The 26,461-nt window shown below is 40.4% G+C and overlaps 1 protein-coding gene across 2 annotated transcripts; it reads left to right on the top strand.

Moving 5' to 3' along the window:
• The first annotated feature begins 6,068 nt into the window (after positions 1 to 6,068).
• Positions 6,069 to 25,082, top strand: CNGA3 (cyclic nucleotide gated channel subunit alpha 3). Of its 2 annotated transcripts, XM_059492883.1 has the most exons (8): positions 6,069 to 6,169; positions 9,786 to 9,902; positions 11,377 to 11,556; positions 13,086 to 13,139; positions 16,846 to 16,953; positions 19,009 to 19,116; positions 20,009 to 20,115; positions 23,281 to 25,082. In XM_059492883.1, the coding sequence occupies exons 1-8, from the start codon at positions 6,069 to 6,071 to the stop codon at positions 24,684 to 24,686; spliced, it is 2,181 nt and encodes a 726-aa protein (XP_059348866.1). In that variant the 3' UTR covers positions 24,687 to 25,082. The 2 variants fall into 2 exon arrangements, with proteins under 2 accessions (XP_059348866.1, XP_059348874.1); XM_059492891.1 differs by lacking the exons at positions 13,086 to 13,139; positions 16,846 to 16,953.
• Positions 25,083 to 26,461: the final 1,379 nt, after the last annotated feature.

Here is a 26,461-nt window from a genome sequence, read left to right as displayed (position 1 = left end):
TAGCCCAAACATGAACTTTCTCAGTGCTCTTGAGAGTGATTCAAAGGTCCTTCACAGATATTAGACAGGCTGCAGAGCTTGCTTTGATGGCTTAGTGGATAGCTATCAACTTCCTAAATTTGTTATAATTTGTAATATTAAAGTGTGTATCTGTGTGTTGGGTTTTTTTCCCTGCTGAGAGGGTGCAAAATTGTCTGAAACTCAGGCCACAAAGCTGCTCAGAGGCCTTGACTGTGTCCAGATTGCAGTGGGTGCTGAAAACAGGTACTGCTGCTGCCATAGGTGTTCTAGAGTGCTGAAAACCCATAAGAAAGCTATTTGGAGTCCATAATCTACAGGTAGCAGGCTCTGGAAAAAGGAGGAAAATTGTTTTTTTTCTTGCTTAATTTGAAGCAGACTTGCAAAGGTTTCTCATTTTTGAGGTGCAGCTGCTCAGCACAATGCCATTTGCTGCAGACAGGTGAATCGACTTGAGAAATAGGGGAGTTGTGGCTGTGAATTGGGTGCCACTGCTTTGGGCCTGGAGTTAGAAGCCCAGTTATTCTCCATATCCCAGTTTGGTTTCAGTCATTTCACATAGGTAGCTTCCTTCATAGTGCCATGTTCCTGCATTTCTGCATTCCTGCTTCAGGAAATTCACTGGATGGCAGAGCTCCTAAAATTTAGACACTGCAGCCTTCGTAGCTCTGCTTCTAGGTCTTTAATGATGTAGCCCTAAAGAGACAAGTAGAACTTGGTATTCAAAACTAGGAAATACTCAAGTGAATCCAAAATTTTCATATGTTACTTGAACTTATACTTGTTGTAAAAACAACTGGCTGTCTTGTTAAAAATGCTTCTTTTATACCAGAGAGTGTCTTTGAAATAGTTTGACACAAAACCTCAGTTGCTATTGAATCCAAAAGGAAGAGGATAAAAGAGCCTGACCACTTCCATTTCAAGTAGGGAGTGCTATCATGTATGTAATAATTACATGTATGTAAATTGTTACATTTTTAGGATAATACATCTGTCTCATTTAGCTGTAGTTTCAGTCTCAGTGATTTAGGCACTTGAGTGTGGGATTATTAATCTCTTTCAGTCCTACCCAATAGGTAGCAAGGAAGAAAAGACTAGGTGAGAAAGCATGTTAAAATTCTGCTTAAGGCATTGGTAAAGATGCCAATCTTTCATGAGCTAGGAGAGATTCAAGTTTTATTTTGCTGGGTGAGGCTGACTGAGGCTCAGAGGACAATGTGTCTGTCTATCTATGTTTTTGTTAAATGACTTGTAAGCTAAATACCTGTTCTAAGTGCCTAACATGGATTTACCAGACTTGTCAGCCTTTAGGTAATCAAGTTTTACCCTCAGTGTAATTATTAGCATTAAATATTCAGAGCAGAGAGTGTAGTTCCCAGGTAGTTGTTATTTACAAAAGGCAGGTACCAGGGTGGGTGCAGTGCCAGGGGCTGGCAGGGGTTGAGGGACTGATGTGAGCAGCCAGGGCTGCCTGTGCTGCGCACAAATGGCTCCAGCCAGCCCCAGCTCATCCCCTGTGGCCAAGAGGGTGGCACTTCAGGGAAAAAGCACTTAAATAAGGGTAGGATGCCACAAAGGCAGTGTGAGGGGACTGAGGGGGAAAAAAATGGTGAAAATCATCTCTGCAGAAAGCAAGGTCAGAGAAGAAGGAGCAGAGGTGGTGTTGTGGGCACTGGAGCAGGATTCCCTTGCAAGTCTTGGAGGGCTCCATAATGGAGCAGACATCCACTGTGGAGGACCCTTTGGTGGAGCCATTCCTGAAGCAGACTGCAGCCAGTGAAGAGGAGCCTGTGCAGGAGCAGGCTCTCCTGACAAGGACTGTGGTCCATGGAGGACCCACAGTGGAGCAGGTTTGTCCTGCAGGACTGCAGCCTGTGGAGCAGGTTGTGAAGGACTGCAGCCTGCAGCAAGGACCCAGACTGGCTCAGGGGCATGGTGTGAGGAGGAAGGAGTGGCAAGGAGGGAACAGGGACTGACTGCAGCCTCCCATTCCCAGCCCCTGTGTTGCTGGGTAGGGTGGAGGAGCTGGAGGAGTTGGGAATGTAGGGGTAAAGTTGAATCTGGGGAAAATGAGTGGTAGAGTGTTTTGCCTTTGTTTCCTGCCATCCAACTCCATTTTAATTGGCACGAAATTGGGTTTTCTCCAGTTTGAGCCCATTTTCCTGTGATGACAATTGGTCTTCCAATGTCCTTTTTCTTCCTGTTTTTTCCTCTTGACCCATGAGCTTTCTCCCACTGGGCTGCTGAAGAGAAGTGCAATAGCAGCTGTGTGGGCATCTGGCAGCAAGCCAAGACCAACCTGCCACTCTGCCTGGTTTTAAATATGAAACTGAGTTCTGCTCACTTCTTAAAACTGCCTTGTGAGAACCAGTGTTTAGTGGCAGTTTTGGGATTGCAGGTCCCAGATGGCTGGAGCTGTCTCTCTGTGTCCTTGCAAAAGAGGTTTGTGGAGCCTCCTGACTCTTCAGGACTTTCCTGCTGGCTGACTCCTGTTAAGCTGCTCCTTAGTTAATTACTTGCCATATTTTGGATCCAATGTTGAAATGTCAATCTCCTCCCTAGACTAGTAAAAACACTTGTCATTAGGGTTCTTAGAGGCCTGTAAGGAACAAATATTTCTTCTTCATCAGATAGTTAGTCATTTGTCAGAACTTTATGGGCTTTATGCAGTGCCAAACCACATTGCTTCAGGAGGTCTCAGCACCTGCACTGTACCCAAATTACCTCAGTATTTATTTGTATCTGTCCTGTGTTCAGTCTCTCTCTACCACAGCTGGGCACAGGTAACACACTTTCATCCACTCCTCCTACCTCCTTCCAAAAATATATTAATGTATTTTTTTGCTTAGTAGTAGAGTTGTATTTCTGTGAAATTTCCCCCCCCTCCTTTCCTCCAGTATAGGGCAGAATAAGAGTTCAGACCCCACTGTATATTGAATGTCAGTTTTACAGCTGAAATGATTGTAAGGGATCTGAAATGACCTGAAATGTTACCTACATATTTTTATTTTATAACTTTTGAGTCTTCACCTTTTAGGGTGAGCAGGCCCCATTTTCCTTTCTCTCCCTTTTTCAGGTCTTTAATCATTCTTGCCATACTGTTATTCTGCTTTATCTTTCTGATTAAGAGAAGGACTTGGAGTGTTCCAGATGAGTCTGCACTGTTGCTTCATGGAGCAGTTTTAGTGGTTTTTGTGTCATTAACATGTTCCATGTATACATTGTCAGTTGTGTCAGCAAGGCTGCCCTGCAGTGAGCACACTGATTCTCTGAGCTGTACCTGTGTCCTAGGCTCATAAATTGGTTTGGTTTGGTTTGGTTTGGAAGGGACCATAATGACCATGTAATTCCAACTCCTCTTCCACCAAACCAGTTTACTCAAAGCCTCATCCAACCTGGCCTTGGACACTTGCAGGGGTGGGGCATCCACAGCTTCTCTGGGCAACATGGTCCAGTGTTTCAACACCATCATAGTGAAGAATTTCTCCCTCATATTTAATCCAAAACTAGCCGTTCAGGTTCCCTTTCTGAGTACATATGGTTCATTTGGAAGCATGTAGGGCATTAGTTTCACCTGCTTTTCACCTATATTCATGGGTTTCCATTTGCCTGTGTTGCACATCACTTACCATCAAATTGAGAAATTGCTGTAGTTGATGTTGGTCATCCTGAGGTTCCCTGCACTCCTTTTCTTTCTCTTGCCTATACAATTTTTTGCTGTCCTGAGATCTTACTGTATCACCACTTCATCTTTCCATCAGCATCATTAACAACAGGTTTTCCAACAGAGCCCTGAGGAATACTGTTTATAAACATCTGCAGTGGTGAAGGTGACTATTTAGTCCTGTTCTTGCTTTCTGTCTTCTTGTTTTTTTAATTCAATATAGTGTTTGACTTCATATGCTATTATTTTTTTTTTCTTTTTTAGTGGCATAGCTTTTGAAAGCCTGAATAAGGTTTCCTGTATTCAGTGCTCCACTGGCATACTCAAGCCTTTCAGGAGGTTTGAAGTATCTAATTCCAATATCTGTTAAAAGTGTTTAATTCCAGATTAGTAATATCCAATTTCAGCCATTTCAGTTTTAAGTGTAAAGAAATGCTGTACTTCATGTTTTTTAACCAAACTTTTGGGAACTGATGCACAAATGCACCTGGAAATCCATGTGCCACACCTACAGCATTTGAAACATAGAAAGGCATTGTTCACTCATCTCCAGTGTCAGAAGCAATGTGTCTTATCAGTGAGGGAATCCCTGGTGTTAGCAGCAAATTATCCACATCACCCCAAGACTTCAGAAGGGTTTCATTATTTCGTGCTTTTATTGTTTTAACAGTTTTACTTTTTTAACAGAGTTGCTTACTTTGTTGGAGGTTATAAACCAGGTGACCCTTGTTTTTAAGAACTGCTGTAGGTAAACATCAATCTGATTGTGAATCACCAGAACTGATAAGTGGAACTAAGTGTCAGAACTAGTCAAGAGCTTCACTCAGTGCTAAATTTGCTCTGAAATTACAACTTTAGAAAAAAGGTTAATGCTTTGTTACTTATGAATAATTCTTCCCACTCTCAAGCTTTTAAAACTGAGTTTTGTTTTTTTAACATAAATTATGTGCACTTTAGAAGTTAATTCTTCTGAGTGAACATTCCAATCTGAGAGTGGGTTGAAAGAGTGGAATTTTTTCATATCAATGTGTAATAAAAATGCCCATTTTTTTCCCCAGTTAAACTTCAGTTAATCAACACGAACAAGGCTCAGTTTAAGGTGAGACACAGACAGTAACTGATTTAAATTAAGGCAAAATTAGTGATGAGGAGTACTAATAAAATTTTTGAATATTAAGTGATGCCCAAGGCTGTTTCTAGAGTAATTTCATTATTTCTGGATTTAAAAAAAAAACACTTTAAAATATATTAAATAATTTTTAAAGTTATGTATTACTTTCTTTAATTGTCTGGGAATTGAGTGGAGGGTAAGTCAGGTATGTTGTTTTCAAGAAAGTGGGTGCATAATATTCTAACCATGTGTAATAACCTGAATGATTCAAGTCACAGTTTCTGAAAGATCTGTATTTCATTTGGTGTTGAAGGTGGATCTTGTGTGGTCAGTGACACAGAGGATTCCAGGTGAAAAATGGACACGACCTAGTGTGAGGGAGTTGATTGATCCTGAGGGAATTTCATTCTAGTCATATTTCAGACAAAAAAGGTTCCTGAATGGAGTTTCTAAATCTTTTTTTTTCTTGTTGAAAAATTCAAAGCTTTCACTGAAATTCTTTCATTCCTTCATTTGTAAGACACTTGTCTTAAGTCTTAAAACTCATTTTGTAAGTAGTAGATGTGATATGAATTTGGAAAGGCATTGAAGATCCAATCTGGAAAGGAATTTAGACAAATCTTTTAAAACCTGTAGGAGATAAGCTGCTAAATATTTTAACAGAGACTGTTTTGAAGCATTGTGATAAAACCCCCTAGTGTGTGTTTACTGCAGAGTTTTAATAATACAGAATTATAGCATGGCCTGCATTAAACTAAGGGGTAAATGTCATTAATTATCTGCTTGGTTAATATGGATTTTTGGAATAAAAGTCTTAATTATAAAATAGATAAAATTAGCACAGGGAAATCAATCTAAAGTGGAATAGGTTGTCCTAGCACATGTATTACCTGGCTTTTATTAGTTGACTTTCTTACTAACCTTCTTTTAATGAGATTTTTAAATGCAATTTCACTATGGATAATAGGTATGACAGTGTTGGTAGTCCATAAAGCCCAGAGACTAAAAGAATATGATGTCATGTAACCCTTTTGCTTTGGTCATGATGAATTTTTACTAACACTTTTTCTTCTGTCTACTGCAAATAAATTGAGAAATACATGTCATATGTGCTTGTAAATATCACAGACTGTCCTTCAAATGGTTGAAATTGCTTTTTGCTGTTCCACTCTGTTAATAAAGAACTCTTTTTGAATACTGAGCACATTTCTTTTGAAGCCTTCATAATTTTTTTCCCGTTTCAGCTGTCATTTAGATGTTGATATGTAAAGCAAAATGGCAAAAATCAACACCCAGCACTCCTACCCTGGTGTACACAGCCTGTCCGTCAGAACTGCTGATGAAGATATCGAAAGGATTGGAAATGGCTATATCAGGTAATATTTTCCTTTCATCACAGTCAAGAGAACAGGTTGCTGCATAGTTTGTGGAACTCCTGTAGCTCTGGGAATGGCAGCTAGAATTATGGGAATATTGTGTTGTGGTATTGTTGGCCCAGTGCACTTTACAGACTTGACAACATCTGTCCAAAGCATAGAAGAGACAGACACAGGGAGGTTGCACTAACTCATCAAAGACAAACCTCTTTCTCAAGTCACCACACAGATAGCACACAGGGTCTATGCTTTCAACAAGGTATGTAGGATATGAGCAAGAAAAAGAACCTTTGAGCACCATACAGTGAGAAGCCTTGGGAACGTTTGGTTTTCTTAAAGCAGCCTCTGCAAATTGCCTAATTCCTATGATAGGGAAAATCTGTAGTGAATAAAGAGTATCAGCATTTTTGTGCTGGATTTTTGGAGTGTCCCACTGTACAGAGGAAATGTAATAGTTTCTTTACATTCACCTTTCTCTAGTTTTGATAGTTTTAAAGTGGCTGTTTGAAACATGCAGTGAGCTTGCACTTAACCTATTGCACAGTAGCAGTCATTCCTCTAGACTGGGCAAAGCCTGCTGGGCCTGTGGAAACATGCCTGATGATCCATAGCATCTCTAAAGGCTGGAAGTTGTTTTCTGCTTTTGGCTTGTTATGGCCAACCACCTCCTCTATGCGGATCTTGTCAGGCTGTCTCTTGCTGTTAAAATGCACACCCAGACTAGAGCACCCAGAATCCTGATGGGCTGATGGGACTCCCTTTGTTATGGTGATTTTTGGATTGCATGTCACAGCAGCTGCTATGGATGCTCTGTTTGAATTGGTCCTTTATTTCATTTTGTTTTGCTTTCATGGTACCTTCTATCACATAGATGTACCTTACTGAAGTGAAAATGGATCTGATTTGTTCTGCACAGTAAGGCTTGCTTGCTGTTGTTGCACTACCCCATGGTCTCCTTAGGGAGATTTAAAAAAGCCCTGTCCCTTTCCCTCCATTAACAGTGATGTGTTAGAAAAAGTGAAAACACAGATTGAAATGAGCCTCTTCCTTTCCTATTTTTAGTGTCCTATTTGTAGTAGATGTCAGTGATTGGCAGCTCACAGAAGGGAATTACTGGCTGGGATGTGAGGCGGGGTTATAAGGGTTTAAATGTAGAATTAAATCCCTATGGTCATCTGCAATTTCAGAGGCAATGGCTTTGACAGGTAGAGGGACTGAAATATGAATTGCACTTTATCATCATGGTGATGGTCTTGAAGAGTAATTTTTTAAAGGAACATTCAATATTATCAGCATTAATTGCAGGACTTCATAGATGGGTAAGATACAGTCTTGCTCTGTAAAAGAGATCTCCTGTTTAAGATTTTTGGATTCTTGAAATGAGTGCTGCTAAGTATATACAATAACTTTATAATACCATTAAAAATTTTGTTGGTTTTTTATTTAATTTTTTTAAAAATTTTTTTAAACTCTATTACTGGAAGATGAATTTAAATTCAGATTTGCTTTAGAATATGTCTGTACCCAAAGATAGAAGCCATCCATGATTTTAGGTTTTCTCTCTCTTACATCAAAATACGCAACTATAGATGTTGGGAAGAAAAGCATGTTTGCTAGAGTAGCTGCATTTCTTCTTTGCCTTTGCTGTCCTCCAGCTCCTATTTGCTGTAGTTCAACAGAGCAATTAAACACATTACTTAGTTCTTAATAAAGTCTGTGGGTGTTAAATTTATGCTTAATGTTAAGGATGTGCTTAAGCACTTTTCTGCTGTGGAATGAGGTGTCACCAAGAAAAAGCATTCACTGCAACACTTAACAGAAAGCTGCTACTGATTTTTAAAATGCTGTGCTCATTTTTGCTGCAGTGATTCATGTTCCCATAGTCTTACTCTGTAATGTGTTATAAAGTTGGTTCATTTTGTTAAAACAAAAATAAAAAAAAAACCCAAAATAACAAATGAATCTCCATTTTTAAAACCCAGCCTCTGTATAGAAACACCTCAAATAGGAGAGGCAGCACATCAGCTTATATACACAGGTTGGCTGTCTAAAGTTGGAAGTGGGATTCAGCTGTGCTCTGTAGACATCTGGATTTCAGTGTCTTCATGTGAGCAGGTGCCTGCATTCCTGCTGTGGAGTGGAGATGTAGTCAGTACTGGTGGTCAGCAGCACCCAGGGAACTGCTCAGCTTACCCTCAAACTCAGAAACTCTTCAGGCTCCTTTGGCTCTCTTGATTATGAGAGGTATTTAGTTGCCTGAAATAGGCATCTAATGCTATTTGAGATACTACAGAGTATTTGAAGCGTTTAGTAGGCACTAGTGGATGTGAGGAGACAGCTGTGTGCTCTGGAGAAGTCCAATAAAGTATTCTGAGGTGTTACAGATTGTACCAGACTCTATACTGAAGCAGCTGAATCAAGCCCTGAGATGGCCATTGGTTGTAATGGGAACTTAGATACTTCTTAGGCACTGCCATTAACAATATTAGAATTTATTGCTAAGATCACACAAAATGTATTATTACTCGGTAAACGGGAATAAAATACTTAAAGCCAGCCATGGTAGTGCAGTCTAAAACACTAACTAGTCCAGTATCCTTTCTCCAGCAGGTCTGTAAGCAGTTTCTCCAGGAAATACTAAAAAAGGTGGACAAACTCTACTATTCTCTCAGCATTCAGCTCAAGAGAGTTCTTGGGCTGAGTGTGGGCTCTGTGAATCTGGTAATCTGTGATGAATGCCTGTGCCATGAGTTTGTTAATTGTCCCCTTAGAAGGATGTTAACTTTGGCAGCCACAATATTCTCAGCACTGGCAACATAAACTAGGTTATAAAAGTTTTTCAGTACTAAATGGTGTTTTTTTAATGGAGGAGAAGTAGAAAACAGTTAACAAGTTGAGAATCCTGGGACTGTCAGGATCTATTTTTGCATTGTTCTTTGGGTAGAAATAATAATGTTTTAATTCTTTGTTTGTTAGTTTCTGAGCTGTGAGTGTACATAAAATTGAGCTGCTGATTATCCTTTTGTGGGCATTCACAATGCTGCTGCCAACTCTTATGAAGATACTGGAAGTATCATTTTTGTCAGTGTTTTCCTGGCATATAGATTAACAGACCCATATGAGAATTCTTGTTTCCATTACAAAGGGGGAAGAAAGTGATTCTTAATGAATGTAAAAAAAGTCTTGTAAAAGTGAATACTAAAGACTGAAAAACACAGAGAAAACCAAGGAGTACTATAAAAAAATCTGGAGTGAACCCTCATAAAGTCCAGCTTCCAGTGAAGTCAATTTCAAAACTGTGTTTCTGAAAGATGAGGCTAAAATTTAATATTTTTTTTCCTCAAATAGTAAGTTTTAAAGTGCTAATAAATCGTCTTTAGTTTCTGAGCTTGCTGGAATATATGGCAGAGCCTCCACTGACTTCAGTTCATATTGGATGGCCCCAGAAGAATAGGAGCCCAGGCTTAGCAACAAGGTTATCAAATGCTGTATTACTAGGGAGAGGGCAATGTGCTGGAGTGTTTCCTGATGCAGTGGTGGAGAGAACCAGATGGGGGAAAGTCTGGTGAAGGCTGCATGGAATTCTTAAAAAAAAAAAAAAAAAATGTTTTTGCAGAGCCCATTCATTGCGTGAGGATGCATCTTCAGAACTTCAGGGAGTCATTTCTGTGGAGGGAGGACATGTACCTGAATCCCAGACAAGCTCCTTCACTGGCAGGGGAGCAATGGCAAGGTAACATAGTAACTAATAGAATGTTAACTAACTAATAGAATTTCCAGTATTAATTCAATTTGCTGGAAAAGACTGGTCACAATTTGGAGGTAAAGAAAGAAGAGCCACCACTTTCCAAAGAAAGTGGATGGAGTCCAGCTGAAGAATGTCTGTAACATGTAACAGAAGTTGCATTTGAACTTGATTCATCACTTACTTATTACTAATAGAAGACTTAGAATCTGAGAGAGGCTGACTAAGCCCAAAGAAATTTTTCAAATATAAAAGAATAAATAATTTTTACATAACTGTATCTGAAAATACATTGAATGCCTGGGAAATGTGTGAAGTGAGGCCAGGCTGTAAAATAAATGGGTAAGTGTTTGGTTCAGGCTGATAGCTGATGCAGTGTTTGTTTCCTATCAAATAAAACATAATGATTGTCTCCTTTTGGTAGATGGCTCTGGAAAGGGAGGAGACAGGGAGTCTTTGTGTTTTGAGTGCAAGAATTCCTCTCAGTTTTTAGAATCCAGTTATGTTTATAATGGATTTGGAGCCCTAGTCAGCAAAATTGAAGCTGAACATTGTCTTAAGTTGTTTGTATTACTGGGACTTAAGTGAAAACCTGAAGTGGAGGTTCAAAACTTTATTGTGTCTGCTTTGTGTCTGAGACAGCAGGGCTTTGCCTTCAGATACCATTGTTCCACATAAAACAGACCACAGTTTCTTTAAGCACAGTTTATTTCAAAGAGCAAAGAAAAAAATTACTGTAAAACTATGGTAATTTAAAGAGTATTGTTCACATTTCATCATTTTGGATAGTGGAGAATAAACTGGGATTTTCCTCCTTGGTTTTCAGATAATGACATCACCAGATGTAGATGACAAAGTATTCAAGAAGTTGAGTTTAGATGAGAAAAGATTGTAGTTGTGTGTTTTGTTTAAACGTAATGCACATGAATATATAAATTCATACTGAGAGCTTCCTTTTTAATCTTTGTTTATAATTTCTTTACCTTTTTTCAGGATAGATTGGATGATGTGTGTGTAGCTACAGTTATGTATGCTCTGAATATACAGGGAAGTTTGTGATGTAATGTAACCATGAATGCCTAGCAATTTAAATATTAGGGTAACACAGTATGACTCTTGAATGGAAATTCTCAAGGATCTAAAAAAACCTGCATCTGATGGACTTCACTGAGTATCTCACTTTGAGATGCAAAGGCCCCCACTCAGCAAGAATATTCTGTTGCTCCTGCAGTGGGGTTACAGTAGAATAGGAACTGATATGTGAGGTATTTTCCTGATCCAGTGCAGAAGGTGATCTACAAAATTGTGGCAAGTGACTGAGTTCATACTGTTACTCCATCAAGTTTAATTTCATCACAGGTGGAGATGTGGAGAAGAATCCTGGCTGGTGTTTGTGGGGATGTTTTAAGGCACCTCCTGTTTCTGCCTGGTTCAGTCCATTTTGTGTGTGTGCTCCATGCAGGCTGTCACGGTTTGTGCTGTCCGTGAGGTCCTGGGCCACAAGGCACGCGCACCGTGAGGACCAAAGGCCTGACTCTTTCCTGGAGCGCATCCGGGGCCCGGAGCTCGTGGAGGTGTCCACCAGGCAGAGCAACATCCGCTCCTTCCTGGGTGCCCGGGAGCGGCCCGGGGCAGCCAGCAGGTAAGAGGACTTGTTTGTACTTGAAATGGCTGAGGTTATCATGTTTTCTTGGTAATTAGGATGTAAGTTGTATTTTAAGAAGAGAGTAAGGAGCTTAGCGTGGGAGATGAACAGAGTATCTAATGCTGCCCAGGAATCTTCACATAACTAAAGTATTGCACTTTCAACAGATTTTCTTTCTCAAACACGCTGTGACCAAAATCTTGAGGTAAAGGATTTTTGATCATGCAGAGTGATTTCTCAGAACTGGAATTTTACCATATGCAACTTGACATTGCTAAACTGCTCTCTGCTGAGGAGAATGCAATTTCTATCTCAAGATTCTAAGATGTTTCTACTTTTGGCTTTTCAGGATCTTAATGTGCATAATCTGCAAGTGTTAGGAAACTCTAAAGAAGAAGTTGTGCAAAATTGCTTTGTTATATTTACTCAGAAGTCTATCTGATCACATTACAGAAAGCTTCTGAAATGGCAAAATCATTTGGATGCTGACTTCAGTTACTAGCACATACACAGTCTTTGGTATGGAAGGCAGGTTCAGTCTTAATTTTTTTTCAGTAAAATGAAAGTGAAACCTTTATATGTTTACAGTTCTTTGACTTGATGACTTATTATTACTCTATAAATGTATAATACAGTGTTGTAAATTTAACTCCAGCTAAAATGGGAAAATGAAATCCCAAGACAAAAGCTGTCTTTCTGTTTGGCGTTAGGCTTTGAAACAGAGACTCCTATATTTTTTTGCCTAATTAAAGACTGGTAGGTAAGCAAGTAATTAGTTTCAAAAATATCAGCAAGCAATTCAGATTAAAGCAACAACCTTTGAATATCTGTGCATTACACAGGTTGCTTTGATTTGTTGTAGTCCTTCACTTGATCTACTTCTTAGAAATTCGTCTCAAGAGCACATTTTATTGAATTAGCCAGACTGTTGCCTGATTTCTCAGGTGTCTGGATCAGTAGCATCTGCAGATGGCAAGTAATTAGAGAGAAAAACATTGATCATAGGCCAACAAACCTCTGCATAAGGCTATTTGAAATTAATTTGGGGGCACCCATCCTTGCCTTCTCACTTTTATGCTGTTGGACAGGAACTCTCAGTTGTTGGATCATGAAGGCTTAATTCTGCAGCAATGGGTAGGTATGCTCATTACTTATCCACAAGCCTTGACACTGCATCTGTGAAGAGGACTTGAAAGGATTGAAGAAAGCTTGAAATAGAAGCCCAATGAGTACAGGGCTAAAAATAGTGAGGTGCATCTTGCCATGCACTAATACGCCTAAGAACAGGCTTCAGACATCAGATGTGGTCACAAATGTGTATGCCAGGCACATGACAGAAAGGAACTGGTGCCTTGAAGCAGTTATGCAAAGGGGCTTATCACAACAGTCAAAATTGACCTTGCTAATCTTATCAGTGCCAATGTGAGAAGCTCGTGAGTCTGTCTGTCATGTCAGCAAACACGTGTGTGAAAAACCAGCAGTCTTTACTGACACTCTTTAATGTGTTTTATTTAACTTGCTTGCAGTCACTGGCCCTTGGCCAGGTTCAATGTCAACTTCAGCAACAACACTAATGAAGAGTAAGTACTGTTAACTCCAAAGACCTTTCTACTACCAGCACCTTCTCTTTTTCCCTATCCAGCTTAGTAACATTTGTAGTATAAACTCCTTAGTTCTTGCTAAGCCTTTCCTAAGAGTATAGTTTTATTATAGAGAAATGTCTAGTTTTCTTGTATGAAAAGCATCATTTGTGCTCCCTGTGAACTTCTTTTTGTCTGAAGTTACCCCTTCCTCTCGAGGAGTGAATTTGACTAAGCATTTAGTCCCTACCTTCTGTAGTTCAGCTGGCTGATTTTACTGCATTACCAATTTATGCATTCATTTTTCAGTTTTTAAGTGAGATTCATGTGTAAATTTTCTAATAGTGGTTTCCCTCTTTTAACACACTGGTCCCTTTTTGCAAATCAAGTGTCCCAAAAATTTCAGGTTGTCAAATGAGAAGTGGATACTGATGAGGGCACCAAAACCCATTTATATGTCCATCTTTTAAAAGTGTGTGTTTCTGTTCGGCAGGTACTGTTGTCTTAGAGAGAGTGACAGGCACCATAATAAGGCTGGTATTGCCACAGGGTGTCTGACAGAAGCTGTCCTTTTGAGTTTATTTAATATAATTGACAAGCTATTTCACAGTGTTACACCAAAGAGAAATTTATTAAACAATGTGAAGAGCTCCTGTAATTTAAAATCATCCAACATCAATGTTTGTTGCTTGTCTTAGACCACAGCAATCTGAAGACATATCTGCTCTCCAGTATCCAGCAGCAGATATGTTCTCATGCATAATGATAGTAGGTTTTTTTTCATTGCTTTCCAGATGAAAACAAAACAAATAAAAGTACTCAGTACATCTTTGATTGTGTCAGAAATACTTCTAGAAAACTCTTGGTTCTTTTTTTTCTCCAAATAATTCCATCATAGGCAAGTTTAAACTGTACATTTTAAATGATGCTGCAAAACCTTTTTGCACATAGCTGCACAAGAGATCTTCCTTCTCCTAAAGCAACTTTTTGGTTTGGTTTGCGTAACTTTTATTCAAAAGGAAAATCTGTGTGCAGTGAACGGTGACAGAAATATGCAGGTTTTTCTTTAGACTGATATAAAAGAAGTGCTATAAGCTTGGAGCCAAGCCTGCTAGATGGAGCCCAAAGGACTGGTTAGGACAGAAATACTTCTGCCTTACTCTGTTTCTGACAGTGACTCAGGTACCTTGGGCAGAACTTTCATCCTTTCACTGTTTCATTATTTTTAAATGAGGACAAGACCTGTCTGTCTACCTGCCCAACAGTCTGAAACGTAGTTGATTTGCAAAGTACTTGACAGATGAGAAATGCAAATATTTGAGTCACTCAAAGACTATGACAGTGTTTTTAGAAGGGCTGATGAAGTAGATTTCTAAGTCTAAAGCTGCACACAGCTTAAAAACAGCATGGATTCTGCTGTGTTGGGGTCAAAGAGGACAGACACAAACTGTTTTATTAGTTACTGGATTTCAGTTTACTCAGGGTTACTGGTAAAGAAAAAGAAATGTGGACTTTTCATTATGTTAAAGAGCTAAGTGTGCCGTGTCTTGGGGAACTGTACATGATGCTTTCAAGTCTTTGATTATGGCCAACCTTTTCCATTGAGCAATTTCCAATCAGACTGCAACTAGATGTGAGTATGATAAATTGGGAGTTACCATAACAGAAAAATAAACAGAGGCAACATGAATGGAAGAAACTCATTTACAAAAGGTACCTGTAGTTGACAGATGAGTTTGTAGGAGAACTCAGGCCAGGGAAAAATAGGTGCTATTTTTAAAAAATAGGGGAAAATTAGATACTCTGTGAAATAAAGTTTTTTCATTTTTAATAAATAAAACACAAACATAGGAGGGAGTTGGAATTGTCAAAATTGTCAAATTGTCCCTCCAAAGTTCACCACCACTGAGACTTTTTGGCTGATTCTCAATCTCAGCCTACTTTTCCTTGCATAACAGGATCCAGAAATGTACAGGCAGCCCTACCCTTTGAAAATTCTACTTACTGGTAGGAATGCCAGGCATTTGAAGTATTGAGGATCTACATTAATGCTAACAACAGCAACTGAGCATTTCCCTTTAGATCAGACACCATGCATGGTAATCTGAAGTGAAATCCTTACATGTTTTTTAAACAGGAAGGAGTTTTGGGGGCAGATTGGAAAATGAAGAGGTAAAGTTCTCGACAGTCAGTCCAGAGAAATAAATTCTTGAGAAACAGTTCCCACTGCTGTGTAGGAATCATCTTTGGTAAATGAAAAACTCTTTCTTTGATTTGAGATGCAAGTAGAAATAGAAGATCAGTCAAGCCAAAGGTTCTTTTCCCCTCCAGTTCTGCTCCCTTTTACTGTGTAATTTTGAAGGTGTCAGTGGTGTTGATCAGCTTGGTAGGTATTTCCCTGGATGTGGCAGAGTGTGGGATCTTGGCATGTTTTAGCAAATGAGTCTTGGCTTTTCCAAAGTACACTGTGGTGGTGCATCACTGTGGAAATAAATATTTAAGTGTAAGGACTGGAACAGGTGCTCATTGCTGATTGGTGAAAGCCGCTACTATCTTAAAATTGGTGGCTGTCATCTCCTTTGGAGCACTTCTTTCTCCCTGTATCAAGCACTTCCCTAGATGTGACTGCCATTCACAGCACAGAGCTTTCTGTCTGAGCAGTATGAGCAGGTGTGCACAGAAAGCACAAGTCCTGCAAGCAGCACTGTTACACACTCTGTCCTTGCTGTGGGGGGTTGCTGTCATTAAACTAATTTATCCTTTCTTGACACCAGTGCAAAGGGAGCCTCAGACACACTCTTGGCAGTTCAAAGGAGAAAACAGAGCTCCCATGGGAGCAGGAATCCATGGCTTTCAATCAAACCAGACATTGCATGTGAGGAGTTTTGTGATCCACATGCACTGTAGTGTGAGGAGCACTCTTAGGCTTTTCTGTCTGGGGCGGGATGTTTTCTGCTTCAAGGACTAGAAGTGTTCAAATAAAAAAGGAGGAGATCTTGGATCATGGATTTTCTGCTTGTGCAAGTGAGCACCAATCTTCACAACACATTGCATGATTGATGACCAAGGCATGTAGCAGATCTAGCTTTAGGTATTGTCAGAATCTTGTGAAAGATGTTAACTTCCTGTAGGTTTGAAAAGTATTTTTGGGCCTGTCTGCCTAAGTTAACATATTTCAGGACTCTTATGTTCAGACAAGCCTAAGAATGGGACAATTGAGATCCAGAGGCAATTAATGAATTAAAATTTTTCTGGTTTTAAAGAACCATGAGAGGAGATTCATCCTGATTTTTTATAATTACTATGAAAACTTCAGACAGTCACATTGAGGTTTTAGCTTTGCAAAGAACGCTGACAGTTTGTTAAACCATTTCACATTCTGTCATCATTTGATAGGTTTCTTTTTAAGTGCCTGGGTTCTTAAGAGTCAATCAAACTGAAAGCATTTACTTAAAATTAGCCTGGTACGCTGATGTCTGAAAAGGTCAAGGAGCTGTGGGTGACTAATGCAGAGAATCAGCCACCTGGTTACCTGATGTGATGGTGTGGTGGTGTCAGGGTGAGAGGTCTCAGCCTGAGAACCCTTTTTTCCAATTGGATCCCTGTCCTATTCTGTCTGGAGTTTAGAATAGTTCCCAAACCTCCATCCTCTCCCTTTACTGTTCAGTATTGGTAATACTGCTAAGCCTTGCATTATGTTGTACAGCAAAAAGGAAGAAAAGAAAGAGGTTAAAGAGGAGAAAAAAGAGGAAAAGAAGGAGGAGAAAAAAGAGGAAAAGAAAGATGACAAAAAAGATGATAAAAAAAAGGAAGAGTAAGTATAAAGAATGAATATGTGATTGTAGCACATCTCTTACACTACAAAACATGGTATAGCATTTCATTATAATGTTAAAATTGTTCTGTAGACTGCAGATTCTTAGCCTGTCAAATCTTTAATACATTTTCCCCTTTGGGAAGGTTTCAGTTGCTCAGCAAGTTGTATCTTAGAGACCTCTATTTAGGTCTTTGAGAAACAGCTGCCTACATCAGTAAAAGGGAATTGAGCTACCTCTGGTAACTTTGAACTGAAGATCACTTTTCAATTATGACAACACTTTAGGACAGCAGCCTGCTTTGCAGAGCTGCAGACTTTTCGTTGTTCCAGAATTTCCGTAATTATTCAGAGCAGATGAACCAAAAGTCTGGTTCATCTTACCGTGTAGAAATATCTTACATGAAGAAAATTAAAGGTTTGCTAATAAGTTTACTTATTTCACTGACTAGTTATTTAATTACTTAATATAGTGCAGTTCATTGCTAATGATCACTAAATTTGTTTCTGTTAGTTAAGGGATGGTGTATTTCTGCAACAAAATGAGGTAATTTGAATGCTTTTGACATAAATGGATCGTGTTGTTGCTTTGTTCCGTTAAAGCTGACCCAAATACAGTGCAATTTACTATTACCAGTGATTAAAAGTAATGATGATGGCAGATAAAGAGAGAATGCATTTGAGTGCATTTCACAGTTAAGGAGTATGTTACAGGAATATACTCTAGGTTTATATGTATGTATGTGGTGCTATATAGACATGAGGGCATTCCAAATGGAATCTGATTGATTCCAAGATCTTTATTAATCAAAGCTTTTAATTTTTTTTCCAATTACAAAGTCTTTGTTCTAAACAGTGTCTTTTGTCTTTAATTACTATGTAGTGAAAGTGTGAGCTTTGCAGTAGCCAAGAGTGTTTTAATACATTTTCTCAAAGAAAATTGATGTTTTAATGTGTACAAGGTAGTATACTCTGATGTATAATGGCCATATTTCATGGTCACCAGTTTTGAGGTGGTGATCAGTTTTCTAGAAGAAACGGTTTAAAACCAGTAGTGAAGATAGTAAAGTAAATACATTTTAGATTAAAGCTGCTTCTTTTACTCACATTTCTGGGTATTCAGCTGACAGCAATGGCAATGCCAGAAATACACACAGATTTGAAATAAATTACCATTATATTTTAATATATTTGCATTCTTGGAGATTAGGAAAAGTCCCACAAATACGTATTCAAGCATTGCCTTGCCACATATTCTGCACACTATTATACAGTCCACATATCACAGTTTTACAGTTGAATTAATTTTGCAGCTGTGGACCTCAAATCCACTGATTACAAGCCTAATTGCTCTCTATTCCATATTAACCTTTCTCATGCTGGAGGTGGGCACTTCTGAGCATATCCTGTGCCATTAGCCATGCTGTTCTTCAAATCTTTACATTCCAGGCCTGTATGCTTCCTTTAGCATCACTTCCTTGTTGTGAGGCTGAGCCAGGACTGTGAATGTTTGAAATTTGCCTTTGACAAAGACATATTTCAGCTTTAGTCACACACACTGTATGTGCATATGCACACAGTGTTTCTTACTTGTACAGACATGTATTTAAATACATACATGTTTTACTTGTTCAAATGCGTGCTTATACAGTCATTTCCATAATAGAATTTGCTAAAAATCAATAATTAGCCTGCAAAGGAAGGCTCTTTCTCTAGCAATGAAATGTAACCTTCTAATCTGAGTGACAATAAGAAATATTTAACAATTAAGGGTTTTTTTCAGTGTGGGGCTTAATACAGAAGGCTGTGGGTTTCAGCCTGGGAGATATGAATGTCTGTGTTTTCTTTCCACTCTTACATTTTCCAAAGCTGTGTCAAACAAAGTAGAGCTTGTCAGATGGAATGCCTGGTATCTCATCTGCACTGCCTGCATGGATACATTCTCTTCTTGGGCAGCTGTGAGTTCATGGTGAAATGAGCAGCCTCAAGAAGAGGGAAATCCAGCAGGTTGCTTTCTTAAATTTCCAGAGTAAATCTGCATGTTTTACTTTCCAGGCAGAAAAAGGAGGTCTTTGTGATAGATCCTTCAAGCAATCTGTACTACAACTGGCTGACTGTAATTGCAGCACCCGTGTTCTATAACTGGTGTATGCTAGTGTGCAGGTATGGATTGAAGTTAATAACAATTTTACATTTCAATCATTATCTTTCCTATGTAAATCACCCTCTTACCTCCCTGCAGTATGTTTTGAGTGACTTGCCTAGAAGATTTACAGTTCATACCCCATTAGGGATGTATGATATGCCTACCACTGGGAATAGATTGCCAGTGTTTGTTTTTTTTTCCTTTTTGTCTAAAAGCAGGTGGATGTAGCTTGCAGTGAGTGTCCTCATGAGCGCTGGTGTGGCCTTTGTGTGCCACCTGCCGGCTGAGCTGTGTCCTGGCCGCTGCATCCCAGGGCACTGCCAGGGATGAGGGCTTCCCACCTCCCAGGAGAGAACAGAAAGGAGGGATGTGGGCAGTGGTGGGGCCTCTTAAATTCATATAATACATCTTTTGGACGCTCGAAGGGCAGGAAGATGTAACTCAAGTATTTATTTTCCATAGTAGAATATAGAAATCAGGTTCAGTGAAAGTGATGGTGAGCTGAAGAAAGAAAGGGTTTCCTTACACTGTGTAAGATGGTAGGGAGAGATGAGGATGGCTTGCCACTGAGAAATAAATCTTTTATTTGGGAATTATCTTCATGGAGATATGTATCCCGTGAAATCTGGTGCACTTTTATTGGAGTGATATGTGTAATCCTGCATAACTGGGGCATTTATGTGTTTGAGTTTATTCCTGTCAAGAACACCTTTGAATTCTGAAAGATCTTGGTGTCTGTTTGGACATAGCTCTAGTGTGCAGATGTCTGCACACTAGATATTGGAGATGGAGATATTCTGTAATATTTTGGGAACAGAAATGTGCACTAACATGCAGCTGGGGCATGTAATGCAAGTACTCTGCTTATGCAGTTGGTGTAATTATTTTTTTAAATTTTTGTTTCTTTAGAGCCTGCTTTGATGAGCTACAAATGGACCATATTAAAATGTGGCTGTTCTTGGATTATCTCTCTGATATTATCTATGTTATTGACATGTTCGTCAGGTTCAGAACAGGTGAGTCTTTCTGGGATTTGTTCTCTAATACTGCATGTATTTAAAGGCTGGAAACAAAATTCCCCTGTGGGGTGTTTCCACTGTAATGTCCTGTCAGAGTGCAACAGTGGAGGCTTTTGGAAGATGAAGTGTCTGATCAGCTTGGATTTTTGAAGGCCATACGTTCCAACACTTGTCTCTGAATTCAGTTCTGTCAGTAATAGGCATGCCAGATGCTGAGTGCATAGCTGTGTGGGGAAGGGACAATAGGGCACCTGGGGCAGGAAACCAACTGCACCCCAAAAATGCTGTTTTCTTTACTAAGCAGTGCAGCACCCTGCTCAGAAGTGGTTATTGAGTTGGTCAAGTGCAAGACCTGGCACCTGTCCCAGCCTTCAGTCTGTGCTCCTACGCCTGGAACAGGCAGTGTGGCCCCTCTGCCACCATCTGCCACCCTCCGTGCTTCCTGCAGGCTCTGTGAGGTCCTGCCAGGGTTTCCCACTGCCTGGTGATGGGACAGGGTTAACCCAGGAACCTGTGCTTAGGTCCTGCCTTCCTGGAGGAAGTGTGAGCCCAGAGGATTTGTGAGGGCTGTGCCATGCTATGTGTGAAGTGATTCTCTTCAACTTCTTGTAGTGTTTCTGTAATCCAGCAGGCTGAGATTCCAGCCTTAAAATGGTATCTGTTTTAAACTGAGCAAGGTCATAATATAATATAATATAGGCCTGAGCAATGACATACAGTGATCCATGTCACCAAGTTACTGAATAGTCCTCAATGCACTTTGGTGCTTGCACTTTGGTCCATGCCAGAGAGCACCCAGTGTCTGGGGACAGCGAGGAGGACAGCAGAGGTTGGGTGTTTTTGGAGGGGCCTGGGAAAACTTACACGAATAGAAGCTGTCATGGTAGCTGGTCTGGGGCCAGAAAACATCTCCTGTCTCATTCTCTTCACTGGTACAGACACAGCTTCAAAATGTCCCTTCAAAGGGTCCACAACAACTGATAATTTAAAAGTGAGAGTAATTTTAGATCTTTGATTTTAACATCTTACCCATTTTTATCTATTTATTTATTTAAAGTTGTGCTGACAGCTTGATGTTAATTATGGCCTGTGAGAAGTTGTAAACATAATTACAAGATGGGCTAAAAATGCTCTCATGTGGGAAGCACACAACCCATGGCAAGCCAAATTCTTAAACTTAGCAAGTACTTTGTTCAACAGGAAAGTCAGTTTCAGGTACCAGCCAAAATCACAAGAGTGCTGCATTTGGGGCAGGATGGGGAGGGGCATTCATCTTCTTTATGCAGTTAAAATGTCAGCTATGCCAACTAAATTTACCTTCTGCAGTTATGTCTGTTAATGTAATGGGAAAGAACAGAGCAGAAATTATGCATGTCCAGGCAAAGCAAGTTATAAATTTCCATGGGCTGTCCTGATAATGATTATATCACTGTTAAAACCTGACTGGAATTCGAATTTTCAGGCCTGGCTTGCAACTGCAGAATTGCTGGAGCTGTCTCCCAAATGTTTGAGTGCAGGTGTCAGCTGTAGTTCCAGGCACTCCAAGAAAGAAGTTGCTTCTTTTAGGTGGCAAAATCTTTGTCAGCTCTCTTAACAGTTCCTTCTGGCTCTGCCTCTCTGCCTTTGCCTGCTGCATTTTCATGTGAGTCCACAAGGCCCATCTTCCCTGGGGATGGAGGTCCTGGCAGCCTTTGGGGAGGAGTGAGACTTTGCTGTCTGAGGGCAGGGTCTGCCTTGGAACTGAGATCTAGGTAGCCTCACGACTACTCTGATCAGCAGCTTCTCCATGGTGCATTTCTGTCTAGCTGCAGAGCCAGTTGGACTGCATTTCACCTGTTTGGTGACTGTGCATTGTGAAACAGAAAAGATTCATGTCTCAGCAGCTGGTTGTGTTTAGCATACCCTGTGTTCTAATGCTTTCAGAAGATTTTACTGCAAGACTTCAGTTCTATAAGAGAACAAAAAGCCAAGAGATTTTATCTCCTTTCAGGAGGAAGGTGTTTTCAAAGTTATTTTTCATAACTGTGTATCAGAAGTTGATCAGTCTGGCCAGCTTTTCTGTTTAGTTGTACAACCAAAGGGCATATTTGACCTGCTTTTTCAGCAGTGTTCTGGGAGGCAGCACATGCATGGCACAGGAACTACTTCCATTAGTAATCGCTGTTAGTTTGCAGATCCAAAGCCAGATACACACAAATAGATGTGGCATTTTCAGATGAGCCACACATTCCAGAAATACCGTGCTGTGTAGGGCACAAAGAAATGCAGCTTGGTGTTCCTCAGCAGAGGCTTCCCTGAGAAAGCTATAGGTGCCTTGCAGATTGCTAAGGAGTTAGTAAAATGTGATAATCCAGGATACACCGGGAATGTTTTGTTTTTTCCTCAGTGGACATTTTCTCCGGAGTGGCCCAGTGGGCTGACAGTTGGATATCTTCAATTGCAGCAAGTATTTGATATCTATCAATTATATAGGCTGTTCCTTGTGGAACATTTTTAATGCCCTCAGAGGCACAAAAGAGCTGTGCTCTTGTCTCTCACTGCAGTTTATATCTATTTGTAATTTTTTTAAATCTAATACTTTTCAAAGTCTTTGGAATGAAAAAATTTTGATGTGTGAAAGTCTGCTTAGTAGCTCTCTCACTAGAAATACAAAGTGCAAGCCAAGTAAAATCACGTCAGATTTAACACTGGACACAAGAAGAAAAGCATGACTTAGGGAGGGGGATGACTGCATTTCTTTATCTCAAGGGTATCTATATTGTTTGAAAAAGGTTTCCAACAATCTATTATGCCTACTTATTCTTGGTATTTATTTTAAAATACTCCACTGCTATTTTATAGACACTTTCTTAACTTTAGTTATGACTCATGCCAATGATTCATGAAAAATTAGACACTTGAATATCCCTCTTTTTTTTGCAAAGATACTTAAAAGAAAAAGATACAGCTGTCGCAGGAAGGAGTAGAAGGCCTCAGGGAGCACTGTGGTGATAATAGAATCATTGTTCTTAGTCATTATATACCAGCTTTGAAAGCTGATTGAAATATTTAAATATGCAATTAAATGACCTAAGTATCTGTAGGCATAACAGTAAAAATTTTAACTTTCACTACTGTTGATGGTATTTTTACTCTAATGTAAAATCTTTTTATTCTCTGAAGGCTTCCTTGAACAAGGATTGCTAGTTCAGGATGAGAAGAAGTTACGAGAACATTATACCAAAACTGTGCAGTTCAAACTGGACGTGCTGTCTCTTGTGCCAACAGACCTGGCATATTTCAAGCTTGGTTTGAACTACCCCGAGCTCCGGTTTAACCGCCTGCTGAGGATCGCTCGGCTCTTTGAGTTTTTTGATCGTACTGAGACCAGGACAAATTATCCAAATATGTTCCGCATTGGCAATCTGGTGTTGTACATTCTCATCATCATCCACTGGAACGCCTGCATCTACTTTGCGATATCGAAGGTGATCGGGTTCGGAACCGACACCTGGGTGTATCCCAACGTGTCCGTGCCGGAGTATGCGCGCCTGTCCCGGAAGTACATTTACAGTCTGTACTGGTCGACGCTCACGCTGACCACCATCGGGGAGACACCGCCCCCGGTGAAGGATGAGGAGTATCTCTTCGTGGTCATCGACTTCCTGGTGGGCGTGCTCATCTTTGCCACCATTGTCGGGAACGTTGGCTCCATGATTTCCAACATGAATGCTTCCAGGGCAGAGTTCCAGGCCAAAGTGGATTCCATTAAACAGTACATGCAGTTCCGAAAGGTGACTAAGGATTTGGAAGCCAGGGTTATTAAGTGGTTTGATTACCTCTGGACCAACAAGAAAACGGTGGATGAGAAGGAAGTTCTCAAAAATCTGCCTGACAAGTTGAAGGCTGAAATTGCCATCAATGTCCATTTGGACACGCTGAGGAAAGTGCGTATATTCCAGGATTGTGAAGCTGGACTTCTCATTGAGCTGGTGCTGAAACTGAAACCTACGGTCTTCAGTCCTGGTGACTACATTTGCAAAAAAGGAGATATTGGAAGAGAAATGTACATTATTAAAGAGGGAAAATTGGCTGTGGTGGCGGATGATGGCATAACCCAATTTGTAGTCCTAAGCGATGGCAGCTACTTTGGTGAAATCAGCATCCTAAACATCAAAGGTAGCAAATCTGGCAACAGGAGGACAGCCAACATTAGGAGTATTGGTTATTCTGATTTGTTCTGCTTGTCTAAGGATGATTTAATGGAAGCCCTCACAGAATATCCAGAAGCCAAAAAGGCTCTGGAAGAGAAAGGACGTCAAATTCTGATGAAAGACAATTTAATAGATGAGGAGGCAGCAAAAGCGGGAGCTGACCCAAAAGACTTGGAAGAAAAAATAGGACGACTTGAAGTAGCTCTGGATACGCTGCAGACTAGGTTTGCAAGGCTCATGGCAGAATATACTGCATCTCAACAAAAGGTGAAACAGAGACTTGCCAGAGTAGAAACCCGAGTAAAAAAATACGGTAGTGGCAGCTTATCAATTGCAGAAGCAGAGGCTGAAAAACCTGAGGAGGAGAAAAAGTAATGGAGTATTTATATTTCCTCACTTATTGGAGAAGGTTGAAGCACTGAAAGCCATAAATGTATGTAAATATGTGTGTGCATACATAGACATAATTATTTTTATATGAACTCAAGAGAATGGTTTTTAGCATTTTTAACTGAAGCAGTATTTTCTTGTAAACAGAACACTGTCACCTTCTTCTTGGGGGGAGATTTGGTCCAGCACTTGGTACTTTTTTGTACTGAGAGTGGGCTTCTTACAAGTCATGCTCAGAATGTCTGCTGTGTTTGGTACAGGTAGGTCTTGACACATTGTCTCTTCCTGCACATCATGCGTTAAGAAGGCACTGTACTTGAAGAGATGAAATTTTTCCTTTTTAAGAGCTTAAAAAATGTTCATAGGGTACCCTGCTCTAACTTGCTACTTTAGTAGCTGATTAAATGCATGGATGGATGTCTGGGTTTCTCAAAATTTTTGTTCTTTCACAGTCTGTGCAGACAGTTGGACAACAGCTAAGCAGTGTCAGGTACCTGGCCATTGCAGTGCACCCTGCACGTGTCTGAAACAGCCGTGTGCTCGATGCTTTAGTGTGATTCTCTCTAATGAGCTGGGTTCTGCACAAAGGACCATGCTGACAGAGTAGCAGTGCTCATTCATGTCCCTTCTGGCAGCGTCTGTGACAGCCTTTGCTGCTCTGCAACTGCTTTGCCAGGGGAGAGAGCAGGGGATGCTCCCTTCTGGATTTTTAGCCCAGTTCCATCAGCACTGCTAAAACCCTCGCTTGGAAAGGAGTCCCCCTAAGGGTAATACTCCCAGGTTTCACCTCCCAGGTGAAACCTCCCAAGTTTCACCAAACCTGGGAGGAGAAAAGAGGGCTCTGGTGTGTGCAGCTCCCCTGTGTAGGGTGCTGAGTGAACTCCCTGGCAAGTGGGCAGTCCCGAGGGACTGCCTGAGCTACTGAGAAATCCCATGGGCTGGCAGGGCAGGCTGTCACTGCCTGCCAGGCAGCTTGCTCCCACAACAGGTTTTCTGCAAGGCAAGGATAACAAGCCCTGTGTTGCAAAGTCATTCTGGTCACTTAGGCCTATGTTTTCTTCCTTTTTATTTCTTCTGAGGATGTCTACTCCATCTCCCTGTGCTGTTTGCTGCCATCTTTTCTCCAAAGTAGTTGTCACACTACCTTGTTTCTATTAGTTAGGGAGAATGCAGAAGGTACTAGCTTTCATTTTTTGCTGTACAGTATTTTGCTGTCATGCAACTTCCCCAATGTTACTTTAATCCTCCTGTATCTCACTGGCTTTTGGAAAGTGTGGAATAGCAGAGGCTGTTCAGCATGTATGGCGTGGGATCCTCCAGTGGCATTAGGTATTACTATGGGCAGTGCTCTGACTTTAGTTGTCCTCAGGCCTGAGTTATGACAGCATCTGGGATCAATGGCCTGTTGGAAAATTGGTGAGGAGCCCGCTGAGAAGAGGGTGGTTTAACTGGGTGACAGCGGAATGAAAAGTGACAGTTTTGCTAAACTGAGTACAACTGCTCAGAGAAAGTCCTCGTCTCCAGGCAAGCAGCTGTTCCCTTCTATTGACACTTTTGAGCCTGGTGAGGGAGACAAATCTGTCAGTGATTAAGGAATGGAGCTTTGCCAGCAACTCTGGCAAAGGGACAACTGGGTGGTAATGTCCACACATGGCCCTTGTCTAAACTCCTGTTAGTGTTAGCCTAGAAGCCAGCTATGCTTATGGATCTTCCCTAGGCTGGGCTTAACCTCTATTATCAATATATCCACTGATTGTAAT

This window comes from Ammospiza nelsoni, chromosome 2, assembly GCF_027579445.1.
Source record: "Ammospiza nelsoni isolate bAmmNel1 chromosome 2, bAmmNel1.pri, whole genome shotgun sequence".
Classification (NCBI taxonomy): Eukaryota; Metazoa; Chordata; class Aves; order Passeriformes; family Passerellidae; genus Ammospiza; species Ammospiza nelsoni.
This window is presented reverse-complemented; position numbering and strand designations above follow the sequence as displayed.

What these genes read in the sequence shown, in the direction of transcription:
- CNGA3 (XM_059492883.1), top strand. Translation starts at nt 6,069, where the DNA reads ATGGCAAAAATCAACACCCAGCACTCCTACCCTGGTGTACACAGCCTG. An exon ending in GGCAGGGGAGCAATGGCAAG is followed by an intron (nt 9,903 to 11,376) that starts GTAACATAGTAA and finishes TGCTCCATGCAG; the next exon opens with GCTGTCACGGTTTGTGCTGT. An exon ending in TGGTGTATGCTAGTGTGCAG is followed by an intron (nt 19,117 to 20,008) that starts GTATGGATTGAA and finishes TTGTTTCTTTAG; the next exon opens with AGCCTGCTTTGATGAGCTAC.